Below are 27,924 nucleotides of genomic sequence, written 5' to 3'. Positions count from 1 at the left end.
ATTACCAGGACCATTAAGATAATTGCTGCACATTAACATATATACCATGATAATAATACGTCACAAAGCACATAATAAAAATATTTACTCCATACATTTAACATTCAGCAAAGCTAATACACATCTGAATACATTAAGGCAGGTTGGTGAACGTAGCAACAATGCGTACAATCAAGACAACTGTTATCTGAATGGGTAACATTTTCACAAGCTGAAAAAGACAATATACAGCTCAACTTTAAAAACAATTAGAGAATAAATACATTTCAGCTGTAACCATATGTAAGAAAGTTCACAGTCCTCTTTTTTTTTTTGAATGCTTTTGAATTCATGGTCCCCAATTCATATTGTATCCACTCATTTTGCAAGATAAAATAAAATAAATATATAATAATAAATATGTTAAAAGCATATAGAATCAGTTTAGTCAGATTCAGTATATAACTGCTAAAGAGTCATCAAAATATATCACTACTAATTTGTGAATCCAAACCAATTATGTTAGAATTGTTATTCCAGAAAATAGATGTCAATATGATTCAATTTATAATTTATGAATTTATATGTATAATTAAAACACCAAATAACAGAGCACAAATGTCGGCAAACATACTACATCAAGTAAAATTTATACAGTAAGCATATATTCACAAACACACTTAGCAACAATAAGACAAGATAACATTTCTACCAAACAAGAAACTTTACAGTCTAGTGCTCCAGATGTGTGCACTGCAAAAGGATTCTTAAACAGGCCATTTTCAAAACCGTCTTATTCATTATAATAGTCATAATCAATATGATTAATCATCTTCATATTTTTTTTTTTTTTTTACTTTTCTTCGTACTAAGACTGATTGTTTTCATGTATTTTCCAATAAAACTTTTACACAATCAATAAATCATAATGATTTATTTAATTGAAACATTTAAACAGTTTTTAATGAATAAAACATCTTGAAAATACCTGTTATTCAAGAAAAATACTTTGTACACCCTGTATAAATATTACATTTATTTATATATATACAGGGCCAGTGCACTGTGCAATATGTCGCCTTGAAATATACGATAAAAAAAAAAAACTAAACAGATTATGAATATGCATTTATGAATATGAAAATACTTTAGCTGTTGTTTGTGGATAATCCAAAATGAGGTCTCTGTTTCTTATAAGGCAATTAGCTTTGTTTAACATTTATATATCTATGCAATCTCAACTTTCAAGCCAAGCAGACAATATGTCTCAACTGACAAACAATGGAGTGAAAAATACAAATTATGGAGAAATCAGTTTTATGATCATCGTTTGCTAAAGAAGGCAAGCTGCTATTTTGTGGGTGGGGGTTAAAATGGTGAACTGTCCCTTTAATTTGGTCTGTAAGTAGTCAGCGCATCTGATTTAAATTAGTAGAGGAAACTAAAGAACATGGTTTGTGCTTCTGCATTGTGATAAAAAATAGAGAGTATTTTCGTATCAGAATCAATTTGAAAGCTTGTTTCAGTAATGTGTCGAAAAAACAATATGTTTGAACCATATTATAACTTCAACACATTTTTGTATGAATTGGCATGTACTTGAAAATTTTCAATGAATTTAATCTTTTAGAGCATGGTTCTTCAAACCTGGCCTATGTGTCCTTTAACTACAATCTACAAAGAAACACCTAAACAAGCCCATCAAAGTAGTCAGGATTACTGAAAAACTACAGGCAGGTGTGTTTAATCAGGGTAAAGTGAACCTCAATGGAGGACCTTTGTTAAGAGGTTTCTTGAAAGACAAAGAGAGGAATGTAAAGCTTGATTTTCAGACAGATGACACACTGTTGTGGGACTCAGTTAAGGGCAGCTCCTTAGGGCTGGACTTCTCTAAAACTGAGATTTGTGTGACTGTGCTGCTCTCAGTAAAGAGGGTTCGTCTTCTCTTACTGTATCTCAAATAATTTTGTGTCTGCCACTTCCACAGTCTCTTCTTCACTTCTGCTTGTACCTGAAAACAGAAACAAATGTATGTGCATTGTTGAAAGCGGGATGTATTTGCTGTTTTACACATACAATACCAGTCAAATGTTTAGATTAGATTTGGTAATGTTCTTGAAAGAAGTCTCGCTTATGCTTACCAAGCCTGCATTTGTTTGATGAAAAGTAATGTACAACAGTAATATTAAAAAATACTTTTACAATCGATAAAATAATGTTTTCTATTTTAATACATTTTACAATGTCATGTCTTCCTCTGATGGCAAAGCTGATTATACTCGAGTCTTCAATAGCACACTGTTTTAATAAACTGTAACTGTAACTGAAGTATAGCAGAATTCTTTCAGAAACATTGTACAAATCTTAATTATTCCAGACTTTTGAACATTAGTTTATTTATTTATTATTAGGAAACACTAGTGGCTTACCTCTCCATTGAGAAAACAGTACAAAAGAGCCACAACAAAACCCTGAGATGTACAGAAACACAGTATAACAGTCAGTCACTGGGCACATTACAGTACATCTCAATTCAGTCAAACATCAACTAGTTGACAATAATACTTTACAGACATATACTGTATAATACATTTACTCAATCAATACAGTTACTGTACATATTTTATATATGACACAAATTATCATTTATAATCTGAGATATCAAAATATTGCTCATCAGACAGTTCCACAACTGATTAGCATTAGTATTCTGTGAATTCCACCGATGCTGGGCTGTACACACCTGAAAGGGACCCAGGCCGAGTTCAAGAAAGTGGCGAGCGTTTTCTCCTGTGTTCTCTGGCAGGAAGGCAAAAACCATGTAGTGCATGCCAAACAGAGGAATCAGGAAGAGGGTAGACTTGGCCAGTCTCCTACAAGTATGCATAAAGTTGAAAACAATGAATGTACATTTTGGAGGGAGCAAGCTTTTTCATTGAGCAACTGTGATGGCTGTAAATTAACACAGCATGCTGTGTGTGGGAGTAAATCAATTTCGACATGGCAATGATCCATTACTTCAGTAGCATGTGCGCAGATCTTCAAGTATTTGCTAATTGTCTACAGTATGAGTCAAAGATTTTTACATTATTTGCTGCCTCTGTTTTGAGTGTGCTTTTTATTCCTTACATGAAGTGGTTGGTATCACTTCCACCCATTCCTGGAGACTTCAGCTTCTGCACAAGAATCCGGATCACATTTATGAAGATGAGGAAATTGATCTACAGATCAAAAAAATAAAAGAAGGTGTTTCTGTATAATAAATGAAGGCAAAAGCTTTACTAAACACTACACCTCAACATACTGTGTTTTCAAATATTCAGAAAGAAACAATCAAAATGACTAGGGCAAAAGAAAATGTAAGTATTTAAGAGCATTAGAGACTGTCCTACATAACTTTTTAGCTTTACTTTCAGATGTTAGAAAATGTTATTTTGATTTTGCACAATTCTGGCACATAAAAAAAAAAAAAAATTATACTGTATTCTACTGCAGCCAGGTTTTCCATTATTTTCCAGATGTGGTCTTATATTAAATCAGCCGTATTTTACCAGGAGAGACCCTGTGATTGGTCCTTTGATAATCCACCAAAAGTAAGCAACATCTGTGTCATCCCAGCACCTACAACATTCACATGAGCTCAAGATTATTTCGAAGAAGACCAGCACTTTCGCAAACAGCACTGAAATTTATTTTTCAGTATTTATCACTATACATCAAATATCAGTATCAAACACTTGTTTAAAGGGTTAAGATCAAACTAGACTTACCCTCTGTTATCAAAAAAATTCCTTGCTAGAACCCAGATGGTCAGTATTAGTGTCGGTAGACCTACAGGACACAGACAGCCAAACTAAATGAATCAAATTTCATCAAACTGTTAAACATGTCTGTTACTATGCTGACACAGAATCAAGAAAAGGTTTCATGTATTCATATCTAATACTGCGATTTCCTATAAAAATCCATGTTTAGGGGAAAAAAAGTTTATTTTCCATTTCATGCCTACAGGTGTCACCAATGGAACATAATACATAATACAGGCCACGATTACCTAAACTCACAATATAATCACAATATTACTACTTTTATATGTAAAAAGATCACAATTATTAGAATTTTTTGAGTAAATTAGTAATATATCATCACATTATATATCATATAACAATATGTTCCTAAGTATCTTCTATAGTACCCACACTTACCCCAGCCAATAAGTATGTACCACCAGTAATACTTCTTTTGTGAGACAAAAGTTAGAGCTAGAAGAGTCTGTAGATACATCCCCTCAACCAGCAGCCAAAAGTAGTTAGCCAGGATACTGAACTGAAAGAAAGCCACCACCGCCTTGCAAGAGGTCTGAAGAGGAAAACATTCAGAATTCAGTATTAGTGCTATAATTGCTCTGTCAAGAGGTAATATGTTCCTAGAATACATATCTTTTAACAGAAGATATAAAACATACTGTCTGAGTGGCAATTGCCACAGCATGGAGCAAATTTTAAGACCTACGCATTGCAAATGAAAGTATGATATTGTTGCAGTGCTCAGACATTTAATTTTAGGGTAGTTGAATTAATAGCGCTGATAAGAAACAGCACAAATAGCATCACAGAGAAGTTTAAAGAAGAGTGTTAGCTATGTAAGAAGTATTTTTTGTACTTCAAAGAAGGTGTTTGTGAGTTCTAGCAGAGGCAGATCTTGAAAAGTGTGCCTTTAAGGCACCGATGAGTCAGATGATACTGACAGGGGCAGAAGAGAGGATGCAGAAAATATGAAGCTAGTGTCACTGTGCTGACAGAAACTGGCGTAAAGCTTAGACACTTATTTTCTGTTCCAGATAGATGCTGCAGCATCATACATTGTGAGCTAATATGTTCACTGACCACAAGACTGATTGGGAACATGAGCCTTGACATGTTGAATAGCATGCATTAGGTTATCCGTTGGAATGACGTCTATAAAAAACTAATTCAGCATGAGCTTGTGACAGCTGATGAGCTGGTGAGTCTCACTGTTGACATGAAGCAGTGGTCCAGATTGTCATCGCCAAAGAGAACTGCATCTTTGATGAAGATCGCACTGGCTCGCAGGATGAAGGAGGCAAAGAGATTAATGTGAATGTAGTTTCTTGTGCAGTGGAACTTCCTGTTTTGGGCAGAGTCAAACAGATTGCCAAATGGTCACATACCTCTCAGTGATTCATTTATAAAATGTGTTTGGTTGCATGAGCTTTGTGAGGATTCTTTATGTACCTGAAGGCTGTGAACACAAAGATGGCAGAGATGAGGGAAATCAGAGAGGTAGCGTAACCCGCAGTGTACACCTGCCTGAAAGTGGAGTAATATGTGGTCTGGAGCATAGGAAGAAATTAAAGAAAAAAAAAAGGAAAAGTTATAGAATTAGTTATTTTATCAAGAGATATAACAGAGAAACAGCAATTATTTTCAATTTGATTTGAAAAACAAAACATTTTTATTGTTCTTAAAGCTTATTCTTGACAAAGACAATATCTGTGTAGATTGTTCATAAATCTGTTGTTCACTGAACTGAATGTGCCAGTTTGATTTTGTGAAATTGTTATGCAGAAATAAATTTAGCTTGTTGTTGCACAACAGGGTTTTGACTTTATGCAATGATCTTACATTAAAAATAATACCAAAAAAAAAGGCTAGATACCATAAGGTCTGAAATTTCATGGATCTTATATCAGATTTTTTTTTATTTTAACCAATGATAGTGTGCAGCAAAATAAATAAACAAATTTATATTAAATAATACAATTTCTTCATTCCGTTGCTTGTTATTTGTGCCACAACCTCTAGTGCAGTAAATGAGAAATTCCCAAAAACCAAAATTCTCTGAGGATGTGTACAGTATTGTGTGTGGTAAAGTTTTCACCTCAGTTTCTGATTCCACATCCTCCACAACCTCACAAGTGTTCTGATAGGATGGGTAGACTTTGGTCCAGCCACTCTTGGTGCAATTCCTAATTATGAAACCTGTATTAAAATAATGTTGAACATAATGATCAGCATTCAACGTTTTACAGGTTACATTTTGACACATCATTTTGCAAAGAGACTTGTAAAACACCAGATAGCAACAGCTGCTCATTACATTGCTTGTAACCGATATGTCTAGAACTTTTCTTTGTAATTAGTCAAAAAAAATGTAAAGTTTTCATTTGTTCTAGATTTTATGCCACATTGTGAAATGATATATAAAGCTACTGTTTCAGCTCCATAACTTCACATTTTACTCTCTGCTACAGTGATGCACAGTAACTCTCAGTAACATTTGACTGTAAAAGGATTATATTTGTATTAGTCTGCTTATGCCTTTTTTACATTTCATGAAATATTGCTAAAGCATTTGGATAGCGAGCTCAGATGAATCAAACCAATCAGCTTTATATATATAATAAATAGTTCTTAAAATAAGCAGCATCACATTCTATTAAATCAGGAGTTGATGTATTGAGGCCACCAGCCACTAAGGGACACAGCTAACTTGGTCAACCTGATAAATCTGATTCTGCTGAGTCCTTGAAGAGGGTTGTAGAAATGCACGGTCATCCATGATTAGTTTGTTCTGTGAGTAGAGTGTCTAATTACAAAGTAGTTACTGAGATAAAGTGAGATGAAATGTAAACCCAAAGGGTCAGTCCAGTGAGGTGATTACTAATAGAGTATGTGAGCATTCACTATATATATATATATATATGTATATATAATTTTATTTTTTGCCTTTTTAAATGTTTAACCTGCAAGGTATTTAATGAAGTGTGTTGTATTTAATCTCTAAATACTGTACAATTCAACATGGTACTTTTTAATATAATTTGCATTTATTTCTATTAACATTTTTGGGAAACTACATGAGGAAGACTCCAAGGGAAGAGATTGAAGTACACTTTGTGTCACATCTGTCTAGATTTTTGTTCATGTCTCATGATTTCAGTTCATGAAGAGAATCATGTCTTTGGTTTCAGTCATGTATTGTTTCCTGTTTCATGTTTTGACATTTTTGTTTGTCATGTGGTTACCCAATAGTCTTGACAGTGTTCCAGTGTTTTCACATATTGAACTATGTTAAGCTGTCCCATGTTAATGTTAATATTGCTATCTAGAATTTGGCTCATATGCATGTTTGTTGGATCTGTATCATTGTAAATAACTGCACTTGGGTGCTCTATGCCTTCATCAACATCTGCTTCCCGCCAGCTTCATTATACTACAATTCTAAAAATCCTAAATTAAAATATGATCTTAATATGATTAACATCAAATTGTAAATCTAGTCACTCTTAAAAATGTTTTACAAAAAAAAAAAAAAAAGCAAAAGGTATGATGAGGAATGATGGAAAAACTAGCCTAAAAATAAGCTCAGACTTCTGAATGCATTTGCGTGGTATACTTCATTTGGACTATTCCTTAGTTAACTCTGTAAGGCTTGATATCACAGCTAACCTATAACCTCCTGTCTCCTCACCTACACTTATCTTGGCCATTCTGCAAGCCTTCTAAGTAGGTGGTTCAGTGCTAGCTTGCCAGTAGGAATTCATTCCACCCGCTGTTTCTAGCATTACCATAAAGCACAGTTCATCATGTACTATAAGTCTATTTCCCTGGAGCCACAGTGGGGGAAGACAGAGTAGTGAGGACCTGACCGCTGCTGCTTTCTTTGCTGGAGATGTCAGGCATTGGTCTAAAGGGATTGAAGAGATGGAGCAACCAGCGCTAACAGCCACTGCTATAATGCCTGCTTTAACCTGCTTTGATTTTTAATATTTGTATTATTTTCTTGGCACATTTTCAGCAAGATTTGGAAGAGAGTGATGTAGATATCTGCAGGTCCATTGCGTATTGCGTATTCATAGAGGTGTGTGGGGGATGGAAGAACAGCATGATGCAGATAGCAGTTGTCATCATGAGTGTGTTGATTTTTCTTAGCCTCCACAACCTTTCTATTGATTTCTAAAAAGGCCTGGAGCAGATATGCCGGGTTCATCATTGTTAAATGTTTTTCAATGCCAATGTGCGTAACTTATGTCTATCTCCTACTTCCTATGGTGGACTGAAAAATAAACCCCCAAATTTATTACAGCCAAATTTTGGATTGCACATAGAGAAATACATTAATTGAAAGTAAATAAATAAAGATGTTATAAAAGTATACATTTTATAAATAAACATTTGTCAGTTTACCATACTTATAATATTTTCTCCAGCCAAAATGTTACTTAAAGCTAGATAAGTATATATATATATTACTGTTAGTCAATTTCAATTTGTTTGCTTATTAAAAGTAATAACTACTTCAACAGAATAGGCATCATATTTTGTTATGTACTAACAAATAAAAATAAAATAAACACCAGAAAAATTTATAAAACCCACAATCATATTGTGTTCCAAACATCAACACTCTCAAAATGCTATGTAAACTAAATGTTTCTATTAATTTTCTTCTATGGTGAGTGTTATTTGCTTTAAGAAAAACTAAATGTTTAACCTATAATTTCCTATTAGACTAATATAAAAATGCACTTTAAATAAATGTCATAGTCATTTCATAAACACAATAAAGTTAATAATGATAATTTTATTGTCCTCAGGGTAGCTCTGCCCACCCTGAAATCTCACTGGCCCCAAATCCTGCTCCTCATAACTAAAATAACCCATCCAGAATATTGGGAATAGTGGTGATTGTCACATCATTCAGCAGCTTTGCGTTCAGGATGGTAAAATTGCTTGACATTTCTCATCTTGTGACCGATTAGGAACTCTGATATTTAATACACAGTAGGTTAAATTTGCTACCAATTTCCCGCAGACAACATTTATAAGCAATCATGAGTACAATTTTCTTGCTCTCATGATAGAAAGACATTGAGAAATAAACAAATACACTCAGTTTCCCTTAGCAACTATTAAATTTAGTTAACATGATATCCAGATATTCAGAGCTCCAGCTATGAATTTACGGAACACTCATGATGTTTCTCTGTGTGTGTTTGTCTTGACACTTTTATTGCCCTGGGTTGGTGTGTCAGAGAAGACTGTTAAACAGTTTGTGTTTCCAATCGCTGTGCCTGAGTGCACGCAAGAGACCAGCCAAAGGGTGAGATCTGGCACTGAATGTGCTGTAAAAGATGAAACTGTGTGTTTTTGGCAGTGGTTTAAAATGACATTATGTTGACTGCTTCTCAGGGTTCTCATAATATTGTCTATGTGGTCAGAATCCACCAAAATACAATTTTATTCAGTCAGTAAATTCAGTCTTCAAAATGAGATTAAAAAAAAAAAAAAACGTGTTTCTCATTGAAATTTGATAACAGGGACAAAAATATAATAATAATAAAGATAAAAATAAAGATAAAAAGGTGCATAGGATAGCAGTAGCTTACCATGATTAATCACAAAGAACTGAAACACTTCGGGACAGGAGATGTTGATAACCTGTCCGACCTCTGCCCTGTACCAGCACAAAAAATCATCCCACTCGGTACGACACCCTGAGATACACGAAAACAAATAAATAACTATTAAACAGACACATCAAATATTACCTTAAAACTGTTCTGGAAGATATTTGAGTTATTATGTGAAATCTAATTAGATAGATACAGTAGCTTTAGATAGCTAGATAGATAATGGATGGCTGGATAGATAGATAGATGGTCTTCTGCCAGACTGACAGGAACAGATGCACAGAAAAGCAGATGATGGACATTAACATGGCAAGAGAGAGTGAAGGAGGGCATAGACACTCACGCACAGAATTGATAAAAAGGTTTAGATAAGCTACAGTCTTCACGGGTGAGCATCTGTTTGAGGAATATAAGAGAACTGTGGAAACTGAAGCTGGATGGATAAAGAAGACTTTGAGCGTAATGAGAGCCACAGGGATCATATCTGGTCATGACTACATATGACTGCGACGTCTAAGCAACAGATATTATTTCTGCTGCTTGCATATCTATATCCTCAGTATATTATACGCATAAGGACACGCTGTTGTTATTAACTAAAACTGTACCTATTAAAAATTGTTTCCATTATTTCATACAAAGCAGAAATAATATAAATATAATTATTAGATTAAAAAAACAGCAACTTATATTTGAAATGTTGCCTTGGCAACTAACTGAAATATAATACATATAATTACTTAAATCAATGAAACAAAAACTGACTTAAAAATAAATTAGCTAAATATAAATATTTACATTTTTCAGAATTTATTTGCTTAATGAAAAGTTTGAAACAAAACAAAACTATGAAAACAAACAAAACACTACTAATTTTAAATATTAATAAATTCTAATGTATTATATAAATAATACTGACATAGCCCTAACAATGACACCTAAATAGGTATTTAATTGATGAACAGATTCATCCTCACTAAAAACTGTGGCTGAAATCCAGCAGGTCCACAATAATGTTAATAAAAATTCTTGACAGAACTAAAGCCTGCTTCAGCTTTTCAAAGCATTTTCTGATATAAACCAACTCCGTCTCTTACTCTCTTACAACTACTTTTCTCTCGTTACCATATTCTCACTTTATGCATATAACAATAATAATAATGTTATTAAAATGATTTATTCATTAATCACATCTAAGTAGACCACAACAACACTTGACATTAACCCCAGCCTTTCCAGTAATGGAGAAATATTTGAGAGAGAGATAAGAGTAGTATGTGTTAATGGGGTGTTGTCCAATGCATTGTTGTCTTCGACTGGAACCCCACAGGGTTGTGTTGTGTCCCCTCTCTTGTTTTCTTTATTTACTGATAATTGTCAGAGTGTTTTTGAGGGGAGACACATTATTACATTTGCAGATGATTCTGTGATCGTGTCTCTCTTCACTGAGTCAGATTGGAGTCATGGTCCGTTGGTAGATCATTTTATCCAATGGTGTGATGCTGCATTTTTTTTTTAAACATTAAGCTTTTGATTGAATCTATCTTAAATTATTTTATTATTTATCAACAATTAAGTTGAGTAAGTAAGACTCGTCATATAGAAAGAGCTGGAAAAGTATATGAGAACAAGTGTGAAACTCTCCAGCACACAGACATTTATGGAAGCTTGGGCTGGTCCCTACAGGAACGAGAAAAACTTTGAAGGCCTGATGCCACCTCATTAATGTAAGCATTATCAAAGCACTAGTGAGAAAAAAAAAAAGCTATGCATACATTTTTTATGGTCAAGCCATCTGACTGCCTGTGTAGTCTTTGACAGGACAAGCAGAGATTTATCAGATATGATTCAAGAAATATAAACATTTTACTTAGACTTTTTGAGTACAATTGTAAAATTATTCTGTTTTTTTTTTTTTTTTTTTTTTTTGAAAAGCGCATCTTCAATGTATATGTTGCAGAATGTTCTAGGCACCTATACTGTATATCTGAAGCTCTAACAGCTATGGATTGGATACATAAATGCCATCAATGTAACTGAATCAGTCTTAACCCTGTGGCAGAAACTGCAAGTTAATCGCACACATAATTCAACCAAATTCTTTCAAACTGCTTTAGGCTTAGAACTTAGAGCTCTCAGTAGTTCATTTCACTGAAATACAACTAAATGGCTGTGCCTCTTACATTGTATTCAATCACATAACCTTAATGCATTATACTAATATGATATTATGTATTGATCCTGATATGAAATATGTTATTTTCCCTGAACTCTCATAATCATAACTAATTATCAGAAATATTTCAGTTTTTTTCTGTCTTTTATTCTCTTGCTCCATTATCTTTTATAACTGCATTTGTTTTTTTTGATAATAAATTATGTATTAGGTTACTACAAATATATACCAGCTTGCCATGATCTATCACCAAACATCTAATTCACCACTTAAACCCTAATGATAATACCCTAAAACAACAAAGCAGTTAAAAATATTCCAACATTTCCAGTCCTGCTTGTTCACTGCCAGTTGAAGATAGATATTGCAGTTACAGTTTTATTGTTATGACCATTCTGAAATTAGTATATAAAAAAACAAACAATCAAAACATATTCCCAATTGCTTTCAACAGCTTGACAGAATGATCATGAACATGGCCTTCTATATGATATTGATAACATAAATACCCATTTTATTTTCACCATAGACAATGATGCCTCTCCCAGCGAGATGCATTGTGTAAAGGGGCATACAAGGGCAAGATGTAAAAGCTATCAGGATGAATATAATCTAAGGGCTCCTCTATCACTTCCAGTAGATCTTGATATGTTATAAATAACAGAATTGTGGTAATTGATATTTTTTTTTTATTGCTTAATCTGTTGAGGGGCAGAAAGGTCCACACAATGGATGACACATGTGAAATCTGATTATCAATGATATTACAGTTACCTGAACTGGTCTTTCTATTTAGATTTTCTCAAAACAATTTTCATAGTATAATTTTCTCATTATATTTATTATATCCTATTATTCTCCATAGACAGTAAATTCATGCAGGGAAACATGCTATACTGAACACCCACCTGATTGGCTGACCATTAAGAAGTGGTCATAAGTCCTGGTATCATTCTTTCCTCTCTAACTTAGTGTCAAGCCTATGCTGGTCTGTAATACATCAAAAGAGGGGCATGGCGCCTGCCCTCCTCCCCTCCGAAAGATCAGTGTTAATTAAAGTCTATGTGGATCAACAAGCAGAGCAACGTGGGTTTCCATTAAGAACTCAAGGGCAGCACTTACACCTGCACTGATTCCCGGTACGGACTTGTAAAAACCTCAGTATGTCTAAACCACATTTGCCAATGCTCTAAAAAGTCAGTCAAGGTGGAAACGAGACACCATAAAGCCATTCTAGTCCAAGGAGGTCTAGCATTATCATTTATCTCAATCCCAGCTCAGTTTTTCAGCCAGCTTGCTTTAAGGCACTCACCTGAGGCAGGAATGTGATAAATGGCTCTGTAAAGTTAAAGGAAATTATGTCTCGACAATGCTAATTGGCTGATGGCTCATCAAGAAAGTGCACAGTCTGGCAGGAGACAGGGAAAATATCCACAATGTCCATTCTACACTTTTTATAGCCCTCTAAAACAAGTTGGATACTAAAGAAATAGTAATAAAAAAGTTATTTAAATATTTGTATGAAAATTAATTAATTTATCTAATCAGAATACACAGTTCCCTTTCAGTCGGTCACTCTCAACGCCACGTCGGTGACCGACGAATATGGGATATCGCTTCGATAGACCAATCTACTTCGAGTGTAAACTAAACGAGCCAATGCACATTGGCATGCAATTATTGCATCCAGCTGCCGCTGATCACTGCAAGAGCATAAGAAGGCAGCAGGTGCAATGCATTCCAGCTTTTCGCTTCGGAGCCCAGCATTAGTATAACTCTGCTCAGCTGTGTCTGGTTACCTTCAGACCGGCCTTATCGGCGACGCAGTCAAGAACTTGGCCCAGAAAGTCTCGGCTGCCCAGAAGCAGACTGAGGTGATCCGACACATCCTGCCCCGGTGGGCAGCTGCTGCCTCCACCCGCCCGCCGGCCGCAGTGCCCCAGCCTGCTTGTCACTGAGGGCAGCCCCCTGCATCCGCGCCCGCTCACGTGCCGCATCTGCAGCAACCTCCAAGTGGTGCCGTGGAGCTGGGCGCAGGCAGGCTGCCCCTCCCGTCCCGGCCCCCGTCAAACTTGGCGGTGAGCAGAAGAGCAAGAGGCCCCAGGACGGGTGACCCAGAGAGAGGTTGCTGCTTTCTGGGGGAAGGTGTAGGCACCTCTCCCTCCCCTGGAGGAGGGCCAGGCGGAGCATCAGGAAATCTCGACAGGAGAGCAGTTTTCTCCCTCTCTGGGTCCCAGGGGGGCACGGAGAGTTGCGGATGGCCAAGCACCGGACCTCACTCATCCTCCTCCTTCGCCAGATGGCAGCAGTGGGCGGTTCGAGAGCGTCAACAAAGGCCCTACTCACACTTGCACACTCCGGCCTGCTCACAAGCTGCCCAAGTTGGGCTGTGGTTCCGCTGGTCCCGCTTGTATGGTTTTTAAGCACCTGGTCAGCGCTACCCAGCCCGTCTCGCTGGCTTCAGCCTCGGCTATGCGATTCAGATCGACCGGCATCCCCCCAAGCTCTGCAGTGTCCACTTCACTACAGTGAAAGCGTCCGATACCCCAGTCTTGCGGGAAGAGATCGCAGTCCTACTAGTGAAGGACGCGATAGAGCCGGTCCCTCCAGACGATATGAGGATGGGGTTTTACAGCCCGTACTTCATTGTACCCAAGAAAGGCGGCGGGTTACGATCAATCTTGGATCTGCGAGTTTTGAATCGGGCCCTCCATCGGCTACCATTCAAAATGTTGACACAGAAACACATTTTTGGGTGCGTCCGTCCCCAAGATTGGTTTGCAGCGATCGACCTGAAGGACGTGTACTTTCATGTGTCCATCCTTCTGCGCCACAGACCTTTTCTGCGGTTTGCGTTCGAAGGACTGGCATATCAGTACAAGGTCTGGACCTGCGTGCTGTCTCGGCCTCCCCGTGTCTTCACGAAAGTCACAGAGGCAGCTCTCGTTCCTCTCAGAGAGCAGGGTGTTTGCATTCTCAACTACTTAGATGATTGGCTGATACTAGCACAGTCTCGAGATCAGTTGTGTGAGCAAAGGGATGTGGTGATTCTGGCACCTGAGCCTGTTGGGCCTTCAGGTCAGCTGGGAAAAGAGCAAACTCTCGCCGTGGCAGAGGATCTCTTTTCTCGATATGGAGTTGGATTTGTTCGAACAGACAGCACGCCTCACAGGGGAACGTGCGTGGTCGGTGCTAGCCTGCTTGAATACTTTCAAGAGCAGGACAGCGGTCCCACTGAAACTCTTTCAGAGGCTCATGGGGCATATGGCAGCCGTGGCGGCACTTACACCGCTCTGCCTATTACATGAGACCACTCCATCACTGGCTTTATGGCAGAGTCCCGACGTGGCCGTGGAAGCATGGCACTCACTGGGTCCAAGTTACACCAGCCTGTTGCCAAACCCTCACTTCGTGGTCAGATCTTGCAATTCTCTGGGCAGGGGTGCCCCTAGAGCAGATCTCCAGGCATGCTGTGGTTTACATGGATGCCTCCACCACCGGCTGGGGGGCCACGTACAACGGGCATGCAGTCTCAGGGGTTTGGAAGGGCCCACAGCTGCAGTGGCACATCAATTGCCTAGAGTTGTTAGCAGCGCACCTTGCCTTGAACCATCTCAAAGGTCTCTTACGATGCAAGCATGTGCTTGTCCGAATGGACTGATTTGGAGGCCACTCAGGTAGACCTGTTTGCTTCTCCGGAGACCTCTCACTGCCAGTTGTTCTACTCCCTGACCGAGGGAACTCTCGGCACGGATGTACTGGCACACAGCTGGCCGCGGGATCTAAGCAAGTATGCGTTTCCCCCAGTGAGCCTTCCCGCACAGACACTGTGCAAAGTCCGGGAGGATGAGGAGCAAGTCTTTCTAGTAGCGCCGTATTGGCCCACGAGGACCTGGTTCCCCAAACTAGTGCTCCTTGCGACAGCCCCTCCTTGGCCAATTCCTCTGATAAAGGATCTACTGACTCAGAGATAGGGCACCATTTGGCACCCACGTACAGACTTTTGGAAACTCCATGTCTGCTCCCTGGATGGGACGCGGAGGTTCTAGGTGACCTACCCCAAGGGGTAGCGAACACCATCACTTTCGCAAGAGCACTGTCTACGAGACACACTTATGCCTTGAAGTGGAACCCGTTTGTCGAGTTGTGTTCTTCTTGCCAAGAAGACGCCCGAAGATGTGCTGTCTTTTCTGCAGCAAGGGCTGGAGTGAAGGCTGTCTCCCTCCACCCTCAAAGTCCAGGTTGCTGCTATTGCTGCATTTCATGACCCCGTGAATATGAAGTCTTTGGGTAAGCATGACCTCATCATCAGGTTTCTTAGAGGGGCCAGGAGGTTAAATCCATCCCGGCCCCCTGTATACCCTCTTGGGATCTGTCTCTAGTGCTTAAATCACTACAGCAGGGCCCATTCGAGCCTTTACATTCAGTTCAGCTAAAGTTTATTTCTTTGAAAACTATGCTCCTGCTTGCACTGGCCTCCATCAAGAGGGTAGGGGACCTGCATGCATTTTTCGATTGACGATTCGTGCCTAGAGTTCGGGCTGGCTGACTCTCAGGTAATCCTGAGGCCACCGGCCTGGCTACGTGCCCAAAGTTCCCACTACACCCTTCAAAGACCAAGTGGTGAACCTGCAAGCACTGCCCTGGAGGAGGCAGACCCAGCCCTGGCTTTGCTTTGTCCTTTCCAAGCATTAAGGTGCTACGTAGACCAGACACAAAGCTTCAGGACCTCAAACCAGCTCTTTGTTTGTTACGGAGGCCAGCAGAGGGGGAGTGCCGTCTCTAAGCAGAGGATGGCCCACTGGATTGTGGATGACATAACCCTGGCTTATCAGGCTCAGGATGTGCCCTGCCCATTCAGGTTGCGAGCTCACTCAACTAGAAGTGTTGCATCCTCTTGGGCGCTGGCTCGTGGCGCCTCGCTGACAGATATTTGTAGAGCTGCGGGCTGGGCGACCCCTAACACATTCGCTAGGTTCTATAGCCTTCATGTAGAGCCGGTATCCTCCTGTGTTATCACATCAAACGGGTAGTGGCACTGAGAGGCCCCGGTTAGTGTCGGCTTGCTTAAACTGCTCCAGAGTGTCCGTACTGTAGACCCTGTTGAGATCCTCCATCACCCTAAGCAGCTGGACGCGGCAGAACGTCCGACGCCAGGCCTTAATGATGTATCTGTGAGAACCATGGAAGGGTGGGTTCCATATTGAGACCTAAGCGGTACTCGTATATGAATAGTCCACGGTATAGCCTTAGAGCCTGTGTTTCCCCGGCAGACTTCTGCCTTCCCAAGAGGGTTTTTAATCACCTCAAATTTCTCCGTATACTCCTAAACGGATGCTATATGTGTGTTTGCCTCCGAGACCTTCTTCCGGAAGGATGGGGCTTCCGCAGCGTCCCGGTTCCAAGCAGACCGGGTACGTTCTCCCAGTGTTATCCAATCACACCCAGTGAGGTAGTGCTTTGACAACGGTGAGTGGAGCTACTTGTTCTGATCCCCGGCCTACACCTAATAGGGGCGCAGGCGAGCCCTTGCACAAGGCACTGGAAGGGGCATCACCCATGGTGCTTTGATAGGGATCCCATATTCGTCGGTCACCGATGTGGCTTGAAAGTGACCGACTGAAAGGGAACGTCTCGGTTACGTATGGTAACCACGTCCCGTCGCCATGGTTGCTGTACCGCCGCTGAGCTGCCAGGTCCCCGGAAAACTGGAATGCATTGCACCTGCTGCCTTCTTATATTCACGCAGTGATCAGCAGCAGCTGGATGCAATAATTGCAAGCCAATGTGCATTGGCTCGTTTAGTTTACACTCGAAGTAGATTGGTCTATCAAAGCGATATCCCATATTCGTCGGCAACCAACGTGGCATCTCCGTTCCGTCCTTCAGGGAACGAGGGTTACCGTACGTAACCGAGACGATATGTTGAATGACCATTAACGGAAAATATACTTTTTTTACACTTTTAAGTGAAATTAAGATGTGACAAAAGCAATGTTTGGTATAAGGCTGCATTTATGTGAAATACAATAAAAATAATCATACTGAATTATTATTACTTTTTTCCATTTGAATATATTTTAAAAGGTAAAATGTTTTTCCTGTGATGGCAAAGCCATTAATAGTCTTCTGTGTCACATAATTCTTCAGAAATCATTCCAATATGCTGATTCGGTGCTCAGCTCTTGTCAGTTATAATCAATTATTCTTAACAGCTTATAGGACACTCATTATGTTTTGTATTCTAAATTTTTGAATGGTGTTTTCTCAACTAACTAGAATTAAAAAAATATATTTGTTTCATCAACATTTGTCATGCCCACAGAGGCTGCTTTCTCAGTTGTACCCTTTTACTTGCAGGTATGAGCAGTGCTTCATTTGTAAATTGCAAGGTCCCGGAACAAAGCGGGATAACGGATCCAGCATGTGAATAGAAGAGGGAGAGCTAACTGAGCATTCATGCAATCACATTGGTGGACTAGTTTAAGTTACTGAGCGCACATCTGTTGCTTTTATTAGAGTTCCTACGATCATGAAAAACCTGGAAAAGCCATGCAATTTTAAAACCACAATTTCCAGGTCTGGAAAAGTTTTTGGAAAAGTCATAGTTCATTTCACAAATCTATGTAGATTTATATTTAATCAGGTCCTGAATTTTGGTGAGGGACTATGTGTATATTGCATCGTTTTCCTTATTACCGCAGCTTTCTGTGCGATCACAGGCAAAGTGTGCATGTACAAAGCCACCTCGCTAGTGTCATATTGAGTTCTTCGTCGTGGTTTGTTGAGCTTAAGCGACCAAATACGCACAGGGCTCAGGATGTGCCCTGCCCATTCAGGTTGCGAGCTCACTCAACTAGAAGTGTTGCATCCTCTTGGGCGCTGGCTCGTGGAGCCTCGCTGACAGATATTTGTAGAGCTGCGGGCTGGGTGACCCCTAACACATTCGCTAGGTTCTATAGCCTTCATGTAGAGCCGGTATCCTCCTGTGTTCTCACATCAAACGGGTAGTGGCACTGAGAGGCCCCGGTTAGTGTCGGCTTGCTTAAACTGCTCCAGAGTGTCCATACTGTAGACCCTGTTGAGATCCTCCATCACCCTAAGCAGCTGGACGCGGCAGAACGTCCGACGCCAGGCCTTCATGATGTATCTGTGAGAACCATGGAAGGGTGGGTTCCATATTGAGACCTAAGCGGTACTCGTATGTGAATAGTCCACGGTATAGCCTTAGAGCCTGTGTTTCCCCGGCAGACTTCTGCCTTCCCAAGAGGGTTTTTAATCACCTCAAATTTCTCCGTATACTCCTAAACGGATGCTATATGTGTATTTGCCTCCGAGACCTTCTTCCGGAAGGATGGGGCTTCCGCAGCGTCCCGGTTCCAAGCAGACCGGGTACGTTCTCCCAGTGTTATCCAATCTCACCCAGTGAGGTAGTGCTTTGACAACGGTGAGTGGAGCTACTTGTTCTGATCCCCGGCCTACACCTAATAGGGGCGCAGGCGAGCCCTTGCACAAGGCACTGGAAGGGGCAGCACCCATGGTGCTTTGATAGGGATCCCATATTCGTCGGTCACCGATGTGGCTTGAAAGTGACCGACTGAAAGGGAACGTCTCGGTTATGTATGGTAACCACGTCCCGTCGCCATGGTTGCTGTACCGCAACTGAGCTGCCAGGTCCCCGGAAAACTGGAATGCATTGCACCTGCTGCCTTCTTATATTCACGCAGTGATCAGCAGCAGCTGGATGCAATAATTGCAAGCCAATGTGCATTGGCTCGTTTAGTTTACACTCGAAGTAGATTGGTCTATCAAAGCGATATCCCATATTCGTCGGCAACCGACGTGGCATCTCCGTTCCGTCCTTCAGGGAACGAGGGTTACCGTACGTAACCGAGACGATATGTTGAATGACCATTAACGGAAAATATACTTTTTTTACACTTTTAAGTGAAATTAAGATGTGACAAAAGCAATGTTTGGTATAAGGCTGCATTTATGTGAAATACAATAAAAATAATCATACTGAATTATTATTACTTTTTTCCATTTGAATATTTTTTAAAAGGTAAAATGTTTTTCCTGTGATGGCAAAGCCATTAATAGTCTTCTGTGTCACATAATTCTTCAGAAATCATTCCAATATGCTGATTCGGTGCTCAGCTCTTGTCAGTTATAATCAGTTATTCTTAATAGCTTATAGGACACTCATTATGTTTTGTATTCTAAATTTTTGAATGGTGTTTTCTCAACTAACTAGAATTAAAAAATATATTTGTTTCATCAACATTTGTCATGCCCACAGAGGCTGCTTTCTCAGTTGTACCCTTTTACTTGCAGGTATGAGCAGTGCTTCATTTGTAAATTGCAAGGTCCCGGAACAAAGCGGGATAACGGATCCAGCATGTGAATAGAAGAGGGAGAGCTAACTGAGCATTCATGCAATCACATTGGTGGACTAGTTTAAGTTACTGAGCGCACATCTGTTGCTTTTATTAGAGTTCCTACGATCATGAAAAACCTGGAAAAGCCATGCAATTTTAAAACCACAATTTCCAGGTCTGGAAAAGTTTTTGGAAAAGTCATAGTTCATTTCACAAATCTATGTAGATTTATATTTAATCAGGTCCTGAATTTTGGTGGGGGACTATGTGTATATCGCATCGTTTTCCTTATTACCGCAGCTTTCTGTGCGATCACAGGCATAGTGTGCATGTACAAAGCCACCTCGCTAGTGTCATATTGAGTTTTTCGTCGTGGTTTGTTGAGCTTAAGCGACCAAATACGCACAGAATTTCATTATAATAGATTTTTCTATTAATTTGCTACATTACAAAGACAGATCCAATTTATGGCCAATTTGTGGTCATGAAAATTACAGGGACGACATTTCCCTATGCAGGAGCATCGATTTTCAGTGTAATTTATAACCCATTGTATAAGTTTAAACTCTGCTAAATACAGTTTAAATGCCAACAGTGACTAATGATAATGAAACTCTGCTCAAAGTCTACACAATCACTAAAAACATACAAATACAACATGCAGCTAATATGCAGAATTATAAGGGTTTAGTGCAATAATTTACTGTCAAATCCTTCCAGAGTTTGAAGGCAGCTTCGCTGAAAAGACTGTCATTTATGTTTAATAAACCAATCTGAATATTAAACAGCAATGAATATGCATGTGCTTAAGCCTTACTGCTGCTGTGATGTGTGTTTAAGATTTGAGAGCACTTGGGTGTCCAAACCTGTCTATAGAAATAATTTCATTAGCTTACTAAGGGTGGTGCAGAGGTCAACATTGAATTCATGGAAAACAATATAATACTCTGGGGAAGTCTTCAAGGAAGTCCATTTGGAACAACTCAAATGTAAACAAAGTAGTGAAAAGGCCTCAGAAATGGAACACATATTCCATGTACTCTTTTGTTCAGCAGTTTTGTTTAACAATGGAAGGTTCAATGAATCAAGAGTTACATTTAATATAAGGTTTTACATGGGCAGTTTCATATAGAGATCCTGACTTTTTAGGTATTAAAATGTAATTTCCTTTTAAATTGTAGAGGACTAAGATGACTTTCACCAAGGTTATGTCTTATAGATAAAACTAAAAATCCTCCAATTGTCTATCTAATCTATCTTGTTTATTTATATGGCTATTTGTCTAACTTTTAAATGTTATTTATTAGTATTTTTTATTTTATTAAAATTAATTTATAACACTTTATACGTGTAAAATTATATTTTATTTATGTTTTGTTGAATGTAATGTAAACCGACAAAAGTAAAAAGGGAAAACCACATACTGGAATAATTGGAAGAGTTTAAATATATCACCCATTAAGTTTACCTTAATCAAAAACAATATCTCCTTTGTTCAACTGGTTATATATATACATTTCACATAAAGTGTTTATACATAAATTGCTTTACAGATTAAATGTAAAACAAGACAAAGAAACAATCTCCCTGAAAAATTTTTTCCCTCGGTCTAATAGACAAATATAAACAAATATTAACGGTCAGGAACCTCCTTTGACAGTCTTGTCCTTGTTTAATGTTTTGTTGTTTGTTTTGTGTCTAAGCACATGGTTCTGTCTCTGTGTCTGCCACTGCTCCTCTTGTCCCACCTCCTTGTTTCCTCTGGTCACACCCTCTTTTTTTAGCCCATGTCTGCTTGATTGTTTTCACCTGATCCTTGTGTGTGCTGCTCCATATATTGGGTTGCCTTTCCTTGCGTGTCTGCTGGTTTGTTTTGATGTTTACCTGTTTCCTTGGAACACAATGGAGCCTTCTGATCTTGTGAAAGTTATTTTATATCCTCATTTCCTTTTTGGTCTTCTCTAGTTCTGTCTAGTTATTTTTTTATTTTATTTTTTGTGCACTCTAATCTAATTTTGTTTCTCTTTTGATTTACATTTTCATTTACTCTTGTATTTTGCAATTCCAGTACCCTTTTGGATCTTGGTTTTTACTCTTGGATTATATCTTTGAGAAGTTTTGGTTATTTCTTTTTGCTTCATTCACATTTTATTTTCAATGGTTTTGTCTTGTTGTGGTGTTTAGTCTCACCTTGTTTTCATGTTTTGTCCTGTCTTTCCCAAACCCAGATTCCCTGGCTACTGACCCCCACTCTCTGGAAGCAGCTCACCTCTCATGTGTTAAGTCTCTGGTTCTGTGAGACTCTACCTGGCGACTAGACTGGTGTTGCATTTGATTTTCACTTAAAGCTACGTGTTTCCTGTGTGCCTGCCTGGTCCTTCCTCTGGAGCTGCCTCCTCCAAGCTTGAGTCCGTGGTCGTCCCTCCTGCCCATATTGTTGTCTGCCCTTCACTGCAAATTCCCCCTGCTGTTCCAGTCTGTTTTCATTGATAAAATACCCTTATCTGATCACTTGCATTTGGGTCTTGCAGATCCCTGACACTAAAAAATATTAAGTTTAATGTAACTTAAAACCTTAGTGAACAGAATCATACCTAAAATATTATGATTCATTATCCTTTGATCACTGACAATGAAAGCACAAGACAAGTAGTTGTATTGATCCTTTTTATTGATCCTCACCCTTCATCAGTAGCCAGAATTGAACAGCTAATGTTGGAATAACTGCCTTTAATCTCTTAAACCTCTACACATGATTGCATCATTTAAATACCTTGCCTGACCTGGCTTATATAGGAAAGTATAACGCATAAAACTGTAAACCTAGTTTTTCAGCCTGCTAGTCAATCAGAAATACTCCCAGTATGCAAATCATGTTAATCAGTGTGTCATTTATATATTAAAAAAAAAAAAAGCCTATTGCCAATCAGTAAATGGGTAGACATTAAAGTCGCAAAGAGATGTAAAGTAGTAAGGATTATAATAGATCAGATGGGAGAGCTCACCAGTGATATTGTTGCTGTTGCGGGCCTCTTGTCTTTGAGTGTGAATGCATTGCTCTCGAGCCTTCATATGCTCAGCCACCACATCACATTCTGGATGGATCATTTCCACCTGATGATGTTTAAAAAAAATGTATGAGGCAAATGAAAGTACAAACTGCAGCACATATTATGAACCTGCATAAAAATGCTGAGCCCATTAGAAAAAGCTGATTAAAGAGCAATTTCACAATTTCAGTCACTTGCCATTAAGTCAAATTTAAAATCAGGAAAATTCTGACATTTCAAATATTATTTGCTAACAGCTTGAACATTCATTTAACTAGATTTGCATTCAACAGAAAAAAAGATCACATGTGGTTTGGAAAGATAAAAGGGTGCAGAATAGTTGTTTTGAGGGTTAACAGATTCAAAATACACAGTTTATCTATTTCAATAACTATTTATCATACTGAGACTTAGAAACATCTCGTCGAGAAATCCCAGCCACAACGCAAAATTAGTCTGTAAAATCTCAGAAGGTCAAGGTCAGTTTATTTATATAGCACATTTAAAAACTGCTAGAGTATGTCAAAGCGCTGTACATATACAAATTAAAGTAAATATAGAGATTAAGAGAATAAAAAGAAATGACTCAAAACACAATCAATACAAAAACACATTAACCAACACAAACATACATTTCATCCAAATGCCAAGGAATACAGATTAGTCTTCAGGCGGGATTCAAAAACAGGAAGGGAAGCCACAGATAAGCTGTAAGCCTTTCCAAAGACTAGGAGCGGCTACAGAAAAAGCAAGACCCAGGTATATGCAAGAAGAGTTTTTCAGAAGATCTGAGGGAGCGAGAAGATTGCTGATAGAAGCAGCCACTGAACCAATTTGAGTCTCTCTTGCCATCATTTACTATAATTAAATGTATTAGAGATAGAAATAGCAGTAAAGAGAGAATAAACATATAATAAAATGTGTGGGATGCTGTCTCATCGACAACATAAAAAGGGAAAGTTGCTTCTGTTTCACCTCTTTGCTGCATAAAAAGACCTGTAATGGCTGCCCACTTATTCCTGAGAGGGTATGAGAGAGAGTCAGAGGTTGGTGACTGCTAATGATCCGATTGAGCCTGAGATTACGGTGGAACGAGTACAGATTCAGAACTTCCTGAAACAGCCCTGCGTACCTCCAAAGGAAAACAAAAATGGTGAATCATGACAATACCAGAAAAAAGGTGAATTGTTGTATTTATTGTAGAGGAACGCATCAGGGGACTGTGTGTCGTATCGTGTAAATCGAATCAATAGTATGACGTCAGCATGGAAATCAAGGATAAACATTCCAGCTATGTTGATTATTATTCATCCAGTGGTGAAGGACGCGTTTATGTCCCCTTCACTGAGCTAACAGGCAGAATTGAATGTTCTTGCTATATAAGCTGATGCAGTTAGTGAGAACGCCTATGTGAATGTGTTTACGGCTGTTTGTGTTTAGAAGAGTTTGCGTGTTTGCCTGTATATTTGCTTAAGAGTGCTTGTTAGTGCTTGTGTTCTCTCCAAATTCAAAACCAGAACAGATGGTTGCACTGTTGGTTTCGGTGACCTCTGTCGTCTGCTGGCAGGTGAGATAAGAGAGCAGGGACTGGGGATGAGTTAGGGAAGTTCTCTCAGGGTTAGATGCAGTGCATTTGTACAACAAAAGAAAAGAACAAACATGTCTTGCATATCTCTCTCACAAACGAATATCTCAAGCTGAATCTTCAGGGTGGACAACTGATTTCAAATACCTAGCCTAAAACACCCATCTGATAAAGCTTAAAAACATGAATAACTTAAAAAATAATAGCTGGGTGCTGTTAACCTGCCATATTTTAAAGAATGTTATTGATTGACACTTTGAATGGACTCACAGGAAAAATATCCATGGCTGTGCATGAATCTGTGCACCACCAAAACACTGCTGTGGTAATATTTCCGCAGATTATATTATAGCCATTTTTTTATATGATTACAAAATTTAAGTTAAAGTAATCCATTTGACTTCTGCTAAATATGAGTAATAAGAAGGCAGAGCGAACCTACATTCAAAGTGTCCCAATTGGTCACAAGATATATGAGAGTCAATGGAGTTTGATGTTATTAGCATCAATCCTGGTGGCTGGTTTTTAGTGTTGTGATTGAGATTTTACCGTTATGTCAGAAAGGAACCTTTCATATGGCTATGCAATTTTTGGAATGCAGTATGGAATTTTTATAGAGCTGATATAGGTAAGCAAAACAATTACTCCGAAATGAACTGAATATGACACAATTTTTGGCGAAACAAAATGGTTACAGAATTAGATTTGTTCAGATCTATTGCTCAGATACAACCTGACAATTATCATTTGAATGTATACAATTTAGAATGACATTTTCCATTTGCATTCGATCAAAATATGATTTGTATAAAAATTGTACTTGGTAAAACTGGACTTTTAGTAGTTAGGGAATAAAATGCTGATTTGAACTGAACTGTTTAGTCAATTCTCTCCTAAGAGCTCATTTTATTTTAAAACAGATGCACATTGTGTCCAAGTTTGCTTTTTTTTTCTATTTGTGAGTATCTATAAAGAGTATGCATATTCAAAAGATTGATGGAGATTCGCGTGGAAAAATCTGAAAAGACAAACTGCTGCGGTTATTTAAAAATGTTACACCGCTGAATGCTAATAACCTATTTTCCTATATTTACATTGCATGCAATCAGCATATTAAACCCAACCAGAGACTACAAATCTTCCTGGAGTTTTCTCAAGCCAAGGCCAAGGCTCAAATTGGACATATAGAAACTGTGAGCGGAATAGAGATGAGAAAAGACATCGATGCATCACTCCAACAAATTTAATTTGAGTGACAGACCTTAGAGTTACATTCATAGTCCCCAGGAAGGGTCAGAGAGAAGAGAAATGCAGAAAGAGAGAAAACAAAAGTAGGTGTATCCTACCAGCACTGGTGACACACCTGGGCAATAAAGCACTTGGATTCAATTAAACAATCCACAGGATTTGAATGCTCCCATGTGGCACTAAAGGTCCCCAAAAGGTCAAGTCTCCTATCTCAGCCAAACCAATTATGGCACATCTGCTAATAAAGGGTGTCCAAGGCCACTTCCATTTCTCTCCACACAAATTTGTACTAATGTATCATTGGCGCAAGAATGGGTCAGCAGTGTGCTAAATAATCCATTGGCTACATATCTAAATATCTCAAACAGACAAGTAAATAGACACCTGTTGTCTTTAATCACTCTAACCTGAAATGCTCTAGTGACCTGCTCAGAAAAGTTAGGACAAATAAAGAAGAAAAATAAGATAAGAATCCTGTTATTAGTCAGATAGCAGATAGCATCCAGTGGCCCTTAGGAAGAAGCTCACAAACACATGTCACATGGATTCATTATTATAGGAAATGAACCTCCATTCAGGAAAGGAACGCCATATCATTAGAGTGATTTCCAAACAACAACTACATTTAATTACAACATTGATTTGTGCTCTTTTTGTGAAGCCTGTGCTCCTCAGAAATTGGAATGATGATCCACCTTTGCATTTGCTTAACACAGAGGCTTGGTAAACCTGGATAGAGTTTGCATTGGAGGCTAATTAGTTACATGAATTGCACGCTTATTTTCATGACCGGAACCTAATTTTGTCGCTCAGGTTATAACATGACAGTGTAGCTGTACTGGAAATGGTCATCAAAACATCATTAAAAGAAGGCCGGGATCTCAGGTCAGTACCGCTAATCAAATCAACTTCTGTGACACATCAGCACATTAAATATAGCACTGGACCGATCCCTAGAGGACACTGTGGCAATCAAACGGCACTGATTATACTTCCTGTACATCATTAGCTCAGTATGATGCCTTTTAAGATATATATAAATTATCTTTATATTTATTCTCTCTCTAAAAACATCTCACCTATATCTGGAGGCAGTGCTATTATGAACACTTTTAACTACGATTTGTCACCCAAACAGGCACAGCATACACTATATATTTTCTAAGTCAGTGGTGCAGTGCAATGCCTTTTAAAATAAATATGTAAATCTCCCTCAAGAAAATCTCACCTGAATCTGGAAAAGTATTCAAAATGCACTTTGATGTCATGGCCATTATAAAACACTTTTAACTTGTAAGATGTGTCATTCAAACAGCAAATATATCTCAAGGAAATTTCACCTGATTCTGAAAGCAAATGCTATTTGCCATGAAATGCATCATGAAGTCGACATATTGTTTTGCTTTCATAAGCTATACTCAATTTTAACCAGTATTTGTAATTATTTCATAGTTATATATGCAGTGTAACAAATCAATCTATGGGCATGGTTTACAACTAGCCTAACAATTTTTTTTTTATGTCAGGGACATAATAACACTGTTAACCTTTATCATTCCACTCTTTACATGTGAAATATTTATATATTTTTTCCCCATCCTACTGCCCACAACAGTGGCCACAGGCTACACTGCAAATGATCAGACTGCAACTACTTTTCTTAAGATAATCATAAAACTTGTGAAGAAAAATACATGAAAATAATAATGTTTAAATAATAGAATCTCACGTAGATAACTTACTGCTTTCCATGTGCTCTGCTGAATCCCCAAACTCAGTAAGACAGCGACCAGTCTTACAGTTGACCAGGTTTTGAAGAGAAACATAATTAAGACTCCAGTATAATAGGAGAGAATGAGGCTTGTTAGTGTCTAACCGAATAACGCTCGAGCCTCTGTTAGATCTTTGGCTGTTTTCCAGAAGTCTCGATGTCTCCAAACATACTGCTCGCTGCCGTTCGGCACAAATGTCCTACATAATGTCGTATGAAGCTCGTAATATTCGTAATTGAATCTTCTTTCTCATAAAAAACCTGTCGCTGTGGGTTCCCAGCACACTCTGGGCAGGAG

General features: G+C 38.6%; 1 protein-coding gene across 1 annotated transcript; it reads right to left on the bottom strand.

Annotated features, from left to right (window-relative positions):
- Positions 1-69: 69 nt before the first annotated feature.
- On the bottom strand, positions 70-27,924 carry LOC128015639 (vasoactive intestinal polypeptide receptor 1-like). Its single transcript, XM_052599670.1, has 13 exons — positions 27,598-27,924; positions 22,978-23,086; positions 9,392-9,499; positions 5,881-5,981; positions 5,235-5,332; positions 4,995-5,127; positions 4,185-4,338; positions 3,750-3,810; positions 3,531-3,600; positions 3,109-3,200; positions 2,723-2,852; positions 2,409-2,450; positions 70-1,990 (listed from the first exon to the last, which is right to left on the bottom strand). Exons 1-13 carry the CDS (start codon positions 27,679-27,681, stop codon positions 1,808-1,810), a joined length of 1,365 nt encoding a protein of 454 aa, XP_052455630.1. The 5' UTR covers positions 27,682-27,924; the 3' UTR covers positions 70-1,807.

Source organism: Carassius gibelio, chromosome A6 (genome assembly GCF_023724105.1).
Source record: "Carassius gibelio isolate Cgi1373 ecotype wild population from Czech Republic chromosome A6, carGib1.2-hapl.c, whole genome shotgun sequence".
Lineage (NCBI taxonomy): Eukaryota > Metazoa > Chordata > Actinopteri > Cypriniformes > Cyprinidae > Carassius > Carassius gibelio.
Note: the sequence above shows the minus strand (reverse complement) of the source record. Positions and strands in the feature narration are given on the sequence as shown.

Bases quoted from the DNA above. Each gene is read 5' to 3' on its own strand.
- LOC128015639 (XM_052599670.1), bottom strand. From the start codon at position 27,681: ATGTTTCTCTTCAAAACCTGGTCAACTGTAAGACTGGTCGCTGTCTTA. The intron at 4,339-4,994 runs GTGAGACTCACC...TTTCCTCTTCAG, and splicing joins ACCACTGCTTCATGTCAACA to ACCTCTTGCAAGGCGGTGGT. The intron at 3,201-3,530 runs GTAAAATACGGC...TTTGATCTGTAG, and splicing joins CAATCACAGGGTCTCTCCTG to ATCAATTTCCTCATCTTCAT.